Below are 17,301 nucleotides of genomic sequence, written 5' to 3' on the forward strand. Positions count from 1 at the left end.
TAGTGAGGAATAATTAGACCTAGACTAAACCATCTTATGGTTCTGCGTAACAAATCCTAAAAGCAAGAGGCAAAATGATCAGACTCCCAATAATGTAACTGAACAAAGCTCAAGAACATTTGTAGGAATACGAAAACATTCAGCACATAACAAGGTAAAATTCACAACATCTAGCATTCAATAAAAAATTATCAGGCATGCAGAGAAACAGGAAAATATTACCCATAATAGAAAAATCAGCAACTTGAAACCAACCCAGAACTGAGACTCAATAGACCAATTTGGGGTATCTTACTCATCATATTGGTTAGATCAGACAGAATTGGCAAACAAGGACATTAGAACACTTATTACAACTGTAGTCCACATGTTAAAATGCTAGAGGAAAGAGTAAACATGTTAGCAGAGACAAGGAAGATAGAACAAATACACGAGTTTCTAGAGTTGAAAACCACAATGTCTGAAATGAAACACACACTGGAGGAATAAGCAGCAGATTGGGCACTGCAAAGAAAATATGAGTGTACGAAGACATAGCAATGGAAATTATCCAAAATGCAACAAGATAGGAAAAAAATCTGAAAAATGATGAACAGAGAATCTGTGAGCTTTAGGACAACCTCAATCAGCCTAATATACATATAACTGGAGTCCTTAAAGAGTGGAAACAGGAGAGACAAAAAATATTTGAAGAAGTAATAGAACATTATTAAGTAATTAGATCTAATTGATGCTTACAGAACACTCCACTCGACAAATACTACACATCTTTCAAGTACATATGGAGCATTTGTTAAGATTTAGGCCAAAGCATGTGATCAGTTTTGCTGCAGCCACTGCAGGGAGAAGGGCCTTAGAGCAGTTTGAGTAACTCTTTTGGTGGTCAGGAGGGGCCAGGCCCCTTCAGGTGCTGGGACCAGGGCATAATGCAAGAAAAGAGAATGTTGTGCATCTTTGCAAATGCAGTCCGAGTGTCTATCCTGCACCACACACTCAGCCCGACTGCCACCTGCTGTGCCAAGTCAGAGCACCGTCACTACTGTTTGGTTCTCAGCATCCGACTTTGTCATGTGCAACACAGTAAGTGCATAATTATTTCCTGAACTCATGAAAATATGAGCCAGCCATACATTCAAGAAACAAGAATGGTCAGGACAGGATTCTACTGCACGTGTCTGAGGTTGACCTGACAAGAAGGGAAGGCTAAGTGCCCTTATTCACTGACTTAAGGTTCTGCATGGCAGTAAGGGCCATCCCTCCTGCAGAAATCATTATAGAGCGGCAGCATATGCATCTGGCAGGCTCAGGGAATGGAAGACAGAGACCCAAGCACATTAGTAACAACTGTCCACTGGAGGAGACAGTGGTGGCCACCAAGTGACGAGTCCCTACACTTTCTCAGACCACGCCTGCCACTCAGGCTCTGCTCTGGCCGTGGCTAGTGACCCCGATATATGTGAACGGACAGTCTGAGGGTAAGAAGATGGAATGGCCAGAGGACACGTCAGAGTCAGTCCGTGGTCACTTCATTCAGGGTGTCATTCACACGCTCGCTGAGGTGAGAGGAGCCTGGAGCGTGCAAACATGGACTGTTCACAAGAACAAAAGGATAAATCATAGTGACCAAGCTAATGGCAGAGAAGGTTTCTTTCCCTGTGTGTTAAATGCTGGGAGGGGCTGGGAACAAGGGGACAAAACCTGGGAAAGGACATGAACACAGAGGACAACTGGAAAGGGGCTGGTGTGTGGCAGATGAGTTCCAACCAGGAACCCCCATCACCCAGAAGGATCACAGCCACACTGCCGGGCCAGGCTGACTAAGCCCAAAGGGAAGACACTGGGTTTTAAGACAAATCCAAGGATGCCCCGTATTATACCCTGGTGGCCACGTCCAAGGTGGAGGTTCTCATTGGAACTGAATCTTGGTGGTCACTGGGGTGGGAGACTTAAAAACCACGCCCACCTTCCATCACCATCAGGGTACTCCATCACCACCATCACCTAGTGGCCCTGGACACCACTGTGGGACCCTGGGCCTGACCTCTGGAGGGGCCCCCCTTCCATAAATCAGGACATGCTTTAAGGGGTGCAGTTCACTGAGGACAGATTACTGTTTGTCACCCTGGGGCGACAGGGTACCTGGCCCAACCAGGAGTTTCAGGAAGGAAAATGACAAATTGTTTTCACTTTAAAGTTTATGGAAAAGCTGGGCTGTAATGAACATAAGAATGGTCTCCCACAGAGAAGTGGAGGCAACATGAGCCCAGATGAGGGGTCCCAGGGCTGCTACCCTGGACACCAGCTGGCTAGTGCCCACTCCTCAGTCTCAGCAAGGACATCTACCCAGGGACCATTCCCGTATAAATTGCAACTAGCCTAACCTCATCCATCCCTTTGCCTGCTTTATTTTTCTTCACAGTCCACACAACCATCCAGCAGACTTTGCATTTTGCTTGTTTAGTCTGTTTCGTCCTCTAGAACTTAAGCTTCATGAGACCTATTTACAGGGAGTTTTGTCACCACGTGACCCAGTGTGATGAACAGGATCCGGCTCGTGAGGGGCCACAGGGGGGATCTGGTGAGTGAATGAACAGAAGGAAGGGGGCACGGGCAGGCAGGGAGGGAGACCCCAGTCTGTGGCATGATTACCAGTGATGTTTGTACGTCCTTGTTTCCTCCCAACTGAACCGTGGGAGTAGACTCAGACAGAGAAGAGTTTCCAAGTATGGCTATCTTCTCAAGTACTTTTCACTGGCTTCTAGTTGCTTCTTTATCAAACAGCCTTGTTTTTGAAAGCTAATCTCTAGATGATCAGGTAAAATAAAAAGACCTCTTTAGCTCTTAAAAATAAAAAGGCAGAAAATAGACTTTATTCCAAAAGATATTTTTAAAAGGTATGCTTAAAGAAAAGTTATGTTACTAACTCAAATATTTCTCACAATTTCTTCTTCTCCAAGGCTGGCTCTCCAGCCAAGCTTTTGCGGGATGTGTTCAGAGTCCTCAGCCCACAGGAATTTGGCCTCGATCTTCTTCTGTGGAGGCTTCTCTTTTCCAAGCCAGGCAGTGAGAATGGATACAAGGCAGGTGACAGCACTGGGCCCACTGGGTACGAGGATGGCGCCCACTGGTATCCCCAGGGAGAACCCCAATCCAAGGGATTTCAGAGTGGGTCCCGGCAGTGAGCTGGCTGGGGACAGCTGGCAGGAAATGGCTGAGTGGGGAGGGGGACCTGAATGAAAACCCCAGGCCAAAGCTAGCCTGCTCCCTCAGTGGGACTGGGGTTTCCCCTGATGCCCAAGCAAAGCCTGCCCAGACACCAACCAAGACCTTTCTGTGGGCAGAGGGGCCACAGAAGCCCTCCCGAGCACTGAACTCTGTCAGGCCACCTTTGAAGTTCAAGTAAAATGATACACTGTGAGCTAACCTTTCCTAAGACCAGTTTCTGGGGCCAGATGTGACACCAGAAGCCATCACAGGTTCCCTGGAAAGAACCAAGACGTGTGAATCAGCCTTGCCCTGCCGGGATCACACAGCCATGGGACTCGTCTCACTGGAGCTCGGCCCGCTAGAGGCAGCCGTCCTGTGCTGAATTTAGCAGGTCTCATCCTTAGCTGGAGAAGGGACCACATCCCGGGACTTCCAGTATGTTCCTGCTGAGGGCTTGAGGCGACAGCGTCACACTTCACAAAGGGCCTAATCCTCTCTGACCCTAATCAAGAAACCCAGCTGGCTGCCACTACTAAGCAGTCCAAGTGGTTCTGAGGCCAGGGCCGGGCTCGAGTGGGTCAGGCAGGAGATTCAGATGAATGACTTTGCCAGAGTCACCATGTGATCCACACCACATGCCACATCCACAGGCTCCCCAGGCATCGTTACCTGAAAAACAAGACCCAGTAAACCATGAGGGGAAATGGCTGGCTAGGAGGCAGACAGGCTTGGAGACAGCCCAACTGGGCCTGATCGTGGCTATGCCTCTTGGTAAGTGACTTATCCTCCGAGACTTAGCCACCCCCCCCCCCCGAAATGGGGATGCTTACACCTACCCAGCAGGTCTATTGGGAGGAGTAAATGCCATCACGGTGGGAAAGGCCATCCCAACTCCCACCCCATCAACAGCAGACGGGACTGTTCACACGCAGCCCTCTGAGGGGCCGCTCTGGGCACAAGCACAGACCCTGAGTGCACCGTCCTGGAATGTGCACATCCCACAGAGAGTACTCCCCTCTGAGTGGGGCACCACCAGAGTCAACACTTGCTCTCCAGCCAAATGATCAGTGACCTTCCTAGGGGTCACCACCATGGTTCACTGGAGCAACTCAAGAAACCCTTTCTCGTGTCTTCAGGGTCCACATTGGGAACAAGGCCCCCGTGGCCCAGTGTCTTCACCCACTTTCCCACTATGTCCAGTTCCAGACAGGCAGGCTGTTTCCCAAGTCACCTGCACCCTTGAGGAGGGATGTTTACTGTGTCTCAGAAGGTGTCAAAGGCCTGCTGACCCGTCTTCACAACACTGCCCATCTACGCTGACATTACATCTCACGAAGCCCAGCCCTCAGGGTAATGAGCAGACAACCCTCAGGCAGGTGTTGAGGCTCCAGCTGTTTGCCTTTAAACTGACTTGCCTTGTTGCACAGTGAGCCTTCGAAATGGACACCCCCACCAGCTCCAGGTGTGCCCACGACTCAAGGATCTCCACATCCACAGAGCCACACCAGTTCTCCAGAAAAGGGGCGCTTTCCTTCTCTTGTGGCTTTACTATTATTGTTGTTAGTGTTGTTGTTGTTATTGTTATTTTAAATAGGTAATACATTCATGTGGCTAAGTGACATTCAGTGAAATAGAATAAAAAAGTTTTAAATGCCTTTACTATCACCCCTGTCATCATCTGCCCCATTCCCCACCTTCCCTCTGAACTGGAAACTACTTTTAATGGTTTCTTTTATCCTTCTAGAGGTTCTTGATGCAAAAGCAGCAAATGTGATACAGTCATGAGTCGCTTTACCACGGGGATGAGTCCTGAGAAATGCATCGTTAGGCAATTTCGTTGCTGTGCGAACACGACAGAGTGCACTTTACACAAGCCTGAAGGTACAGCCTACTACACAGCCAGGCTATATGGTACTAATCGTATGGGACCACCGCCCTATGTGTGGGCTGTCATTGACCGAAATGTCACTATACAGCACAGGACTGTACAGCGTTGTCTCAGGTGGCAATTTTTAAGACACTGCACCTGCACCACTACCCCTCAGACGTTTGCCTGGATGCTGAGGCTGCCATTCTGACCAGATGCAAATTCTGCCATCCTTCCCGGTGGCAGTGCTCAGCCAGGCAGTGTGACAGCTGGAAAGGGGACCTGTAACAGCCTGTGGAGTTGACTGACGTTAAGAGGGGAAAATGCCTAATCCAGACAGCCCGGCCTAAAAGCCTGGAGGCAGCAGGCACCAACCCCAGAGCCTGGCGCCTTTGATATGGGGAGATGAGGCCATTAAGGACTCCTGGCCACAAGGCAAATGGATGCTAGCAACCAATTTGTGCCACCTGCCCCTCCTTGTCTAAAAATACGTCTTTAGCAAAACCAATCACAGAAATCACTCAACAAACAAGAAGTGGTGCCTCCAGTTCATCACAAAGGAATGCAGGCACAGAAAATGTTCCAGTCCGGCTGTGGAAGCAAAGAAAACGTTGCCTCTGAGGTGACTGGGCACAGGTGCACCTTAGCAACCTCCCCAGGCCATCAGAGTGCACATTACCTTCCAGGGACACAGCCACTCTGCACTCATCTGTGGTCAAGCTGCTGCACTTGAGCACTGATGTCCTTGCCCCCTCAGTGCTCTGGCCATTAGAGCCCAAGTCAGAGCAAACCACTCGGCCTTGGTTTCCTCACCAGGATGATGGTCTCAGCTGAGGCTGGCCTCTGATGTGCAGGCCTGGCCTCTGAGAGCCCTCTCTGGGGAGCAGTGGGTGGCTGCCCCTGACGAGCAGTTTCTCACCCTCTGAATCTGAATCTTGGCTCTTCTTCTTACTGGATGTGTTACCTTGAAGAAATCACTGAACCTCTCTGAGCTCTGAGTATCAATGCGTGGCAGGAAAACATTCCAGAAAGCATCTGGAAAGAGGCGCGAATCAGGTGATTCAGATGTCACTTCCTGGGCCTACACACTCGCAGAAAAGCTCTGTGAGTCTAAGAATAACCAGTTAGTACCATTGTAGCATTCTTTCTTGGAATGCTTCTAAAGTTACATATTCCCCACTGAAGATTAGTAAGAAAACACAGTTTTTTAAAGAATAAAAATCACCTGTAATTAAAAAAAAAAAGTGAGTATAACAACAGACTGAAGTGAGGTCCAACTACCCAAGAACAGACTCATCTCATCTTTAAGGAACCCAACTGAGCTGTGCCCAAACCTGGTTCCCGCCACCACCTCTCCCAGAGCCCCGGCCTCCCACCTTCGAGCTTGTACAGAGTGGAAACGCCAGGCCCTCGGCCCTCAGCACCACCCTTTCAGGCCCTGTCCTGCACCCAATCCTCCCAACACCAATCACAAAGTGACAAGGGAATAAAGGAGCTCCACAAAATTTAGCACTCAACAAACATGCAAGGGAGGACGCCAGTGTGGCCAGAAAGCAGGCGTCACAGGGGCAGAGCGAAGTATCCTTGATGGCATGATGGAGGAAGGACGCTTCTACAGGAGTGGAAGGAGTCAGTGAAGGGGACTGTGGTCGGAAGGGCAAGCGGTGCCAGGCCCCCAGCAGCCTGCTGCCTCCAGCTCCACCAGAGGCCCCAGCTTGGCCCAGCCATTTCTACAGGGAAAATGCTCTTGGATTTCAAATCTTATCTCAAGGCTGATCTTTGCTCTAATTTGGAGGAAATGAAGGCAGGTGGGGAGCTCTAGTCACAGTGGTCATTACCCAAAACCCAGTGGCTTTACTGCTTGCCTAGCTTCCCCTCAGAAAGAAGTCCTTCTTGGTGGGTGAAGACAGGGCAGTGAGGAACTATTAAGAAAACAAGTGGGATATCGACATTATTGATGTTCATTGTCACCTGAGCTGCAGTCCGCTGTCCACTCAATGACTCTCCATCCCTCACACACCACAGTATTTCCAGTCTCAGAAAACAAGTGAGCTAGCGCCAACCAGCTTGGGAGCAACTCTGGGGCACAACCATGTTTTTTCTACCAAGTTTAAAGTCTCCATTTTGACCTGTTCTCTTAGATACTGCACCTGCAGTTTTTACAAGGGATGCAGGGCCTGCCGAGGTCACAGGAACCAGGAAAGGCAGCAGCTGAGGGAAGGGCCAATGGAAACGGCCCCTAAACTACCAAAGTGCCTCAAAACATTCTGCAGTGCGATTTTGACAGACAGATCCTCCTTTTATTTAAGTTAGACATTTCTTTTGCATTTTGCAAGTGTTTTTTAAAAAGGCTCTCCACAATTTCAAAACACGTTATTAAGATCAAGCCTTCAAAGGAAGCACTTAGGCCTCTGCGTGCATACAGGCACACACACGCACGTGCTCTCTCTGCAGAGCCTGTCTCTGGAGGGAACACGAGAAGCAGGACCAGTGGTGCCTCTGGGACAGGAGACAGGAGACTTAGTTTCCATGATACACTTTGTACCAAATACATATGTTCTGTATTCAAAAAAATAAATAGCTTTTCTTAAGAAGAAACTTAAAGAGCTTACTCAGAAAACAACACTGTGATAAACTATAATTTAAGAAAGAAACTTTTTCCCCTTTAATTCTGAAACAAGACTTTTTGTCTAATTGCATCGTCTGCCTATGAAAAGGCTTATTTTTTTCACTTTCATGGCTGTGGTCAGACCCTCTAAACAGTGAACATCCTGCTTTCTCTTAAATGCGCTCTAAAGCAATCCTCTACACCAGCCCCTCTAAACAGCTGCTGGCATGCCAGTTTTTCCATTTCAAATATGTGCCTCTTGGGAGCCTCTCTGGGGCCTCAGGGTGCCCCGCCTGCAGCTGGCTCCTCTCTGAGGCCACAGCAGGGTTTTCTCTCTCTGCTCCACATGCCAGCGGACAGCCTCTGATGAGGTTTCTCACTGGGCACTGGAACCTGTGGTCAGGCTGTTCCCTCCTTGGGCAGGCTGTTCCCCTCTTGGGCAGGCTGTTCCCCTCTTGGGCAGGCTGCTCCCTCAACAGGCCCAGGAAGGAGCTCAGAGCAGTGAGCTGCTCACCACTATGCACTCTCTCCTGGGGCCCTGGCAGAGGATGCCATGGGGCAGGAGGAGGGCAGCCGGGACCAGGACGGGGAGCAGTTCCTGGGGACCCGGTCCCGGCCCAGCTGCACACTGGGTGCTGCTGCCTAATCAGCTGAGTCTGCCCTGTGGGCACGCCCTTACACCCGCCCAGTCTGGCCTTACCCTCCACGGGAAATACTGGTCTTCCAGGCGACCAATTCCCAGGCACCCTCGGATGTTCTTGCCCCACACAAACAGCTCTCCTTTGTCTGCAAAGAAATGAAAAAAGTTTCTTGGTTGGGGCTAGGCCAGGGGCAAGTCAGCAAGAGGAAGGGTCATGAGAACAGGCTTTCTAGAACCATGTACAGAGTCCAGTGTTCAACTTCAATTTCTACCAGGCATTAACGCTTCCTTTTGAAGGGAAAAATATACTGTCCCCAAACCAAAGACATGTCAAGCCCAGACTGACACTGTCCGCCACATGGGAGATGAGCTCCTGCTCAGAGCTGTGGGCCCAGGAGGCTCCTGCACACGGTCCACTCTGCTCGCCCCTTATGCACCCCCTCACCCACAATCATGTCGAACCAAACCATGCCCTCCACACCTCCTGAAATCGGAGACCCTCCCATCCTGCTCACGCCCTGACAGGGGGAGAAGTAGGCCCATCTGCCATTCCTTGTCTGGGTGTCCACATCTCAGGAGCATTCGCTCAGGTGACACCTGGTCACTGTGCGCCTCTTTGGGCCGGGTCTGTGTCTGTGTGCCGGGAGCTGGGATAGGACAGTGAAGGAACACGCACGGTTCCTATCCTCATGGAGCTGTAGTTGGTGAACAGCTAGAAATAAACGATCAAACCAACATACACATGTTTACAAAGTGTAAAAAGTGCCATGAGGGACAAGAACAGACAGAGTGCTACAGAGGACACCCAGGAGACTGAACCTAGATGAGGGCTCCCGGAACCGCCAGCCTTCAGGACAGGCCCCCAGACCTGGTGGGGCAGCCCCCACTACCCAGCCTTCAGTCCCGACTTCAGCATCAGCTTTGGGCACTCCGCGGCACTGAGGCTCCATTTCGCCACCCCCGTCAGGGAAGTAGAATTAGAAGACAAGACATGGAGAAGCCAGGACTAGAACCATCTGGGCTGATTAAGAAGGAATCCTTTGGTTACGAGCCGTCAGAACCCCTCGGGTCTGACCCACCCTGAGTCTTCTACTCTCAGATTATACGTGTTTAACAGAACAATTCAGTCTCGCCCCCAAAATGCCAGCAGACCTCAGGGTAAATCAACCAACTCCAGCTCCTAGCCGAACATATGCAAACGCTGGACACAAAGACAGGGGAGAAACGCAAGCTCTGATGCTCCCTCTACTGAGGGATGGTCACCGGCACTGGGAGGGTGGCTTTGGGAAATCTAGACAGGGATTTCATTTCAGTGTGACCCAACATGGACATACGGCATGACAGCAAACAGAAAACAGTCTACTCTAGTTGCACACTTCATATGGATTTCCAAGGATGTGACTCTGCAGAATTTAAGCCTTAGAACATTCTGGAAAATAGATCACTGATATCTCCGGAATGAGTCCATAATGACTCATTTTTTAAATCAAAATAGCTTTAGACGACTCTCATGCTCTGGAGTCATTACCAAATGGAAGTACTAACTGTGACAGTGCTTTTGGCTTCTCCCGGGTGATCATGGTGACCACTGGGGCTGCATACACAATCACACGCCCACAGTCCACGCCACAGCCTGGGTGTTTTCAGGGCCCAAGATCTGAACCTCAGACAACAACTGAACAGCAGTCAGGACTTTGGGGCAGAGGGCGGGCATCTGGAACAGTTCTCACAGTAGTGTGGGGCCAGAGAACACAAAGGAGAATGACCCAAACTGGCTGTCCCTGCCCAGATGTTTAAAAGAAAACAATTTTCTACCAGGAGATGAAAAGATGTTTTAATTGCAAGGAAATATCAAACTTACTTGAGGATAACAAAATGAAATTAATTTAGTTCAGTCTTTCTAGTCCACTCAACTAAAGAGCAGTGAACTGAACCAAGAGCCACTGTGGTGGAATAGGAGATACCATCCAGAAAAGCGCACACTCGAGAGGTCAGTGTGTACCTGCGTATCTGATGGCTTTGTAATTGGGCAAACCTTTGAGAAAAGCTCCATGTCAGTCTTCTCTTTGATCATTCTCTTCCCAGCACTTTGCAGAAATCAGGCAGGTTTCCCTCCCGAAAACCAGAGGAGGGTCTGACAAGCCTGCCTCCCGCCATCCCACGTTCCTGGATCAGGTCAGGGTTTGGGCTTGACCAGGAACAAGGTGAGCCCCACACATTCATTTCCTAATGAACTTCTAGGGGATTCGCCCAACCTCTGCTGGTTCCCCCCAGCACCTCGACATTCTCAAGGGTCCCTCTCCTACCACCGACTGGAATCCTCTTGAGAAAATTCACTTTCATATTAGCCTAACCACAAACCAAATGAATTAAAAACAAAACTCCAGGATGAAAAAACACACACTTTATACAACCTCAAGCCAAACAGCTTCTGGATTACCTGCTCTATTACTATCCGCATGGGGCGCCCCCTACTGGATGGATGGAAACTGAGAACTACCCACGTTCTGGGGGTGAACCTGAGAGAGTGGAGCTCTGCCTGTCTTCAGGGCCGTACTTTGGGGCTTGGTCACTTACTGGTAAGGGCAGCAAAGTGGCTGAGTCCACAGCGAATGCGGGAAACCTGGACTTCTGGGTTGAACTCAGTCAAGCCGAAGAGAGTGGGAGGAATCATTTCTGGCAGGGCAGTTTCCACTAGGTTTGGTCCTTTCCCAAGAATTCCGTAGCCCCAGACAAAAACACGCCCTTCTTCTACATTACAGTAAAAACAACAATCAGTAAGTCAAACCAAAGTGCCACGTCCCTCACTAGGGATTCAAACTGCACCACTGAGATACATTAGATCCACGTGGATTTTTTTTCTCCTTGCTTGGCAAGAACATGCTGACAGATACTTAAAATAATAAGTTTCTTTTCCCCTCTTTCAAATGCTTGCTTGTGGTGTTATGTCTAGCCAGCTAACCAATCTCAGAATAAGAAACTTCCCACATCTTGAGGGTAACCTGGATGGGACCAGGCCATAAATCACCCAGAAACCCCCTGTGAACACAGGAGAGCCTTAGGACAGTTTATCCCCTACCAAGAGCTTTAAGTTTCACACTGATCAGAAGAGCAAGCCAAGTACCAAACAACAACTGGCCAGATACCTAAAACCCTTAGAAACAATTTTTTGGTTACAAAAAGTTGAATACTCATCAGTGCTGCCAGACGTCTAATCCCGGGGGCGTGGATCTCAGTATCCAAACCCCAAGGCTCTTCTCCATCTGCCTGCTTCTTGGCGCTTCTCTCTGGAGAAGGCAGGGCTGGCATCTGTGGCCCAGGCTAAGGGAGAGGGAGAAAGTATTTCCTTCTCCACTCCAGAGGCTTGCTACAGAATTACTAAGCTCTGGGCTGGCTATTTGTCTACATATAAACTGTGGCTATTACCTCTCTGTCAGCAATGTCACCCTCACCCTCTGTTAACTGAACTCAACCTGACTAGGTCTTCCCACAGCCATGTTTCCTCCCTCAGGCTGAGGGCAGCTGCCTGTGAATCCAACGGACACCGACCCTTCCCCACCCCACCACCTACAGGCTTCCCAATGAAGTGCCTGCAGGAGGGTCTCACCATTTAATACAGCACAGCCTGTGCCTCCACACGCAGCTTGCTTCACCTTCCCCACTCCTGAGAAGGGCAGGCACCGGGGGACATTGACCTGAATCAAAGGAAGGGTCCACACTGTTAGGAAGACAAACAAGCAAAGCAGAGGTCACCCGAAACTGACATCAAATTCCTCCGTGCTGACCGCACTGAGGGCGGAGAGGGCTCTCCGGGAGAGACCGCCAGGGAGCCTGATGGAGCTTGGGGGGCAGTCGGGAGGCTCCACTCTACCCTGTGGTCCGAGGGATGAGGAGTAGCAAGGAGGGGAGGGGAGAGAAGGGTATTCCAAGTAGGGTAGATGGCACCTGCAAAGGGGGGCAGGGCACACCGCCCACTGAGGGAGTTTAAACAAAGGACGAGTAGATGGAGCCAGGGGACAAGGGGGAGTATTTGCAAGATGCTGGTAGGGAGCAGGGAGGGCAAATCATCAGGATGCTGTAGACCACAGGAAGAATTTGGTCTTTATTCTAAGCACAACGAGGAGCCAGTATGGGCTTTAAGTAGGGGAGGAACTGATTTCTAGAGGGGACCGCAGGTGGGCGTGGGAAACAGTAGAGAAGGAGCAGGTAGGGGACAAGCGGGAGCTCAGTTTTGGACACAATGAACTCGCAAGTGCCTAGAGATGGCCAAGCGCAAATGTCAAGTGGCACTGAGAGAGGTTTGCACCCCCAAAGAGCAGTCTGGGCCTGACCTGCCAGCTGGAGAGTCCTGAGCTCACGACGGCGATGCAGCCATGGTGAGGGTGAGTGCTTCTGAAGAACACAGAGGAAAGGAGAGCACAGTCCCCACCACAAGGACCTTCGACATGGGAAGGCCTGGTCCAGGAGGAGAGCCAGGAAATGAGACCAAGAAGGAACCAGAAAGGGAAAGAGCCCTCCAAGAGTCTAGCCACAGGGGCAAAAAGAAGAGTGTTCTTCACAAAGATGGTGAGCATGTCACGGCCAACGTCAAATGCAGCTGAGAGGTCAAGAAAGGTAAAGATTGGAAAATGTTCTCCAGCTTCTTTATTATTGTTTTTAGCAACATGGAGGTCACTAGAACCCTAGCAAGAGCCACTCAGCAAACTGATACGGTGGAAGCTGAGTGCAACTGACAGAGGAAGGAGAAGGAGATGAGGAAATGCAGATAGTAACTCAACGCAGCTCCTGAGTTTAGCCTAGAAGGGGAAGCAGGAGGTGAAGCCAAGGGGGATTGGGAGGAGACGGAGGGGTCCACACAGGGCCTCTTAAGATGGAAGACACCTGAGTCAGGAGTAAAGACTGATGGGGAGTGACCAGCAGAGAGGGAGGCTGGGGCTGTGGGAAAGAAGGCCCAGCAGATGGAGTAAGGCTTCCGAGGAGGAGGGGGGAGAGGGACCCAGGGCACAGAGAGAAGCATCAGCTTCAGCAGGAAGAGAAACACCTCCCCTCTACTACAAAGGGAAGGGGCCCAGGGTGGGACAGGTACAGACGAGTGTGTGGGAGTCTGAGAGGGAAACTGAGGGCTTTCTCAGCTGACGGCATCTGTTTCCTCTATGAAACAGGAGGCGAGTTCTTCTGCTGACAGTGAGAGATGGGAGCAAGTGTGACCAACTTAGCTTTCCAGCAGGATGTGATCCTGGTATCTCTGCTGAGGAATAACTTTGGAAAGACAGATTTTAAACGCTTCAGTGACAGCCATGAATCTTTAGAGTCACTCTCAAATGAAGACAGCTGGACAATAATAGCCCCTAATTGACTCAAAAGGAATGAAAAGTCTTTATTGAGCCAGAAAATGTATGCCTAGATGAGCAAAGCTGTCAGAGCTGGGGTCTGGCCTCTGCTGCCTGGCTCTCAGACAGCTGTTTTACCTAACTGTGCTCTGGCAAAGAGCCATTGGAAACGCACCCCTGTTGTCACGGACAGGGTGAGGCTCACGCCACAGTAAAGAATCACGATTGTGGTGGGCTACTTCTAAGATGGCCCCTCACGATCCCCGTCTCCTGCTAGTCACACCCATGTGTAATCCCTACCCTTGCGTGGGGGCTGGACCTAGTGACTTGCTCCTAATGAGCAGAAGGCCAGCAAAAGTGAGGGGAGGTCACTGCTAAGAATAAACGATAGAACACGGACTCCTGTCTTGCTGGCATTCTTTGTTGCCCTCTTATTTGCTCGCTCTGATGAAGCCAGCTGACACGTTGTGAGCTGTCATATAGAGAAGGCTACATGGCAAGGAACCAAGGAAAGCTTGGCCAACAACCATTAGCTGGCCAACTGCCAGCAAGGACCTGGGGCCCCAGTGCAACAGACCACGCGGACCTGCATCCTCCCAACAACCACCGGTGTCGTCTTGGAAGCAGAGCCTTCCCCAGCGGAATCCTAAGATGACTGCAGCCTTTGAGACCCTCAGAGCCAAAGACCCAGCTAAGACCCCCACCTAGATTCCTGATCCACAGAAAACGAGATGATAAATGTGTGTTCTTTTAAGCTACTAATCTTTGGGGGCATTTGTTATGCAGCAACAGATAACAATGAAACGACACTGATCTGCCCCCACAGAAAGGCCATGGGAGACAGTTTTGCAGCCTTGGTATCAGGAAAAGCAGTACTTCTCCTGAACCCTTTAATTACTGTTTATCTTGTAGGAACAACGAACCATTTATATGATCATATTTTCTTCTTTGCTTTGGCTACAAGGAAGCTCAGAGCCAAATCTGCATCCACTTCTAGCCACTGGACCAGACCAGAGAGAATGCAGTCTTTCATCTTATTAGCTGACCTTTAGTTTCCCTCTGTGCAAATCTCTTCATCTGTTCATATATATTTAAAACCCTTCCGGATGTTCTCAAAGTTTGATGAAATTAAAGAATGTAGTATGTTTTTTAAATAGTCCTTATCTTTTAGAGATACTGAAATTTTAACGGATGAAATATACTATCTAGGATTTGCTTCAAAATAATCCAGGGCAGAGAAATAGACGGAATTATAGATGCAAGAGAATTGGCTATTAGAGGTATGGGTTTTGGGGGGTGGCGGCGGATGAAAATGTTCAGAATTAGAGTGTGGTGATGGTTGCACAACCCTGTGACTAGACTAAAAGCCACTAAATTATACACTCAAAAATGGTGAATTATCTCTCTATTTTTAATATTGGGCCATTAGTTGGAAATTGTGGAACATGGGTAATGGGTACATAGAGATTAATTATGCAATGAGCTCTTTTTGTCTATATTTGAAATTTTCCTCAATAAAACTTTCAAAATCCTACTATATTATACTGATGGTGGCTCACTTTGGTGAGAAGGAGGAGGCAGTGACAAGGAAAGGCCACAGGTGGGGTCTGTAGGGCTGCCAGTGTTCTCCTGCCTGATCTGGGTGGGGTTGCACAGGTGTCCTCACTGAGCTGCACACTTAGGACATGTGTGCTTTGGGGCATATATGTGACAACGCAACAGAAAGCACACTGTGACATCACAGGAACGTATGTAAACAGCCTCATATCCCTTTTAGAACAAGACAGGGTAAAGACACACCTAAAATACTGTTCTACATCAGGATTACCTCATCAAAGTATTAATGATGATGGCTTCTGAATCTAAGCTTTCTTTCCAGGCTCCAACGAGATCACCAAGAACTCGGTACCTGGAAGAGCCCTTCTTACAGCATGTGAGGCCTAAACAACACTTTATACATCACACTTTGGTGAAGAATCTCTTATAATTGTCCTTCGCACTTTATATTTCCAAACCTCCCAGCCCCGTGTTGTAAGTGACTTCATACCTGTGTGGAGTCAGTAACAGAAGCCAGCTGCAGGTACTCAGAGTTTCCCCAACCAAAGAGGCCTCCGTCAGCAGACACGGCCAGGCAACAGTCACCGTAGGTGGCGACCTGGACAACATTCACTCCAGCAAGGTCTCCACCCAGCATGGTGGGTGTGCTGGTGATACTGTAGTGACCCAGACCTAACACAACGGAAAACACTTACTTTTAATTATTTATTCTCTTAGCAAACACTGACATAGACTTCCTATGTGCAAAACACAGTTTTGAACACTTTACAAATATCAACTCAGAAATCCTAACCTGGTCCTCTGCATTATCTACAACTTCCTTCTCCAGGTTCTCAGAGGAGGAAAAAGACATAATTGTAATGGGTATTATTTTAAAACCCTTGGAATTTTCTAGGTCTGATTCAAGTGAGAAAACTTTTCCAGATGAAACACCACTATACAATGAACCAAAAAGAGCGTACATATATTACAATGAGCAATTTCTAATATATTGTTGGGCTTGCTAAAAAGTAAAGGAAATTTCTAAAAATCCATCCCATCCCGACCCCCCAGGCCACCCCCAAAACCCAGGAAACCAAGATAGGGAAAGTGGTGTGGTAACCAGTAAAGAGAGGAAAACACAGGGCTTCCCCGAAGGACAAATGTCACCATCAGCACTGAAATGGAGGGTGACCCCTGGGCAGCAGAGCGAGGCAGGACATTGACCACAGACTCCTGCTCACACCAGGCCTCAAAGCACTGTGAGACCGCAGCACCCTCAGCAACCGCAAAAGCAAATCCACTTCCTCTCGGGGGAACGCACCTCCAATTTAGGCCCTTAGAGTTTCCGCAAATTAAACTCAATAAAATATGAGCTCACAGTCAAAACCCACTAAACGCATAAGGAAAGATGCCACTACGAATGAGAGTCAACAGAACCCACAACCTATAATCCCCTCCAGACTTCAGACACTGGAATTATGACGCATGAAATAAAAAATACCTGTGTGTGCAAGGTTTAAAGGAATAACATTAGGAATAAGAGACTATTGAAAATGGCCAGGCAAATCAGAAAATGAAGAAATTAGAAATGAAAAAATATACTTAAAATTAAAAACTCAAATGGATGGACAAAAAGACAAGCCACAATCTGAGAGAAGATCCGCACAACCCTCTAATAACTGATAAAGAATAAAGATAGAGTGTATATAAACAACTCCTAAAAAAATCAGTAAGAAAAAGACAAGTCAACACAAATGGGCAAAGACACCATGTACATTTCAGAGAAAACAAACAAGACTGGCCAATAAACATATAAAAAGATGGGCACTCTCAGGTAGCAATTAGGAAAATGCAAATTCAAACCTCAGTGAGAGACTATTTCACATCCACCAGACAGGCAAAAACTTATAAAGGAAAAATACCAAGCCTCGGACACGCTGTGGAACAACACTGTGCTGCTGTGGGGGGTCACTTGTTAACTATTTTGGAAAAGAATCATTTGAATTACATATGCATACCCTGTAGCTCACTTCTACTCACAGACTCGTCACTAGAAATCCTAGACCATGTGCACAAGGAGACTAACAGATGGTTCCAGAAGCACTGCTTG

At 48.7% G+C, this 17,301-nt stretch overlaps 1 protein-coding gene across 4 annotated transcripts in view; it reads right to left on the reverse strand.

Moving 5' to 3' along the window:
• Nucleotides 1-2,833: 2,833 nt before the first annotated feature.
• The window catches only part of RCC1L (RCC1 like), a 61,970-nt gene continuing 47,502 nt past the window's right edge, over nt 2,834-17,301 (reverse strand). For 2 of the 4 annotated variants that reach the window (XM_044746757.2, XM_014831808.3), the window contains 5 exons: nt 15,700-15,881; nt 11,930-12,017; nt 10,900-11,073; nt 8,383-8,468; nt 2,834-3,876 (listed from right to left, as the gene is read on the reverse strand). In XM_044746757.2, coding sequence (XP_044602692.1) covers nt 3,799-3,876; nt 8,383-8,468; nt 10,900-11,073; nt 11,930-12,017; nt 15,700-15,881 — 608 coding nt within the window. In that variant the 3' untranslated portion in view covers nt 2,834-3,798. Of the gene's footprint in view, nt 3,877-8,382; nt 8,469-10,899; nt 11,074-11,435; nt 11,644-11,929; nt 12,018-15,699; nt 15,882-17,301 lie in introns of those variants that run through there. The other 2 variants (XM_044746755.2, XM_044746756.2) reach the window with 2 other exon arrangements.

Source organism: Equus asinus, chromosome 14, assembly GCF_041296235.1.
Source record: "Equus asinus isolate D_3611 breed Donkey chromosome 14, EquAss-T2T_v2, whole genome shotgun sequence".
NCBI classification, from domain to species: domain Eukaryota; kingdom Metazoa; phylum Chordata; class Mammalia; order Perissodactyla; family Equidae; genus Equus; species Equus asinus.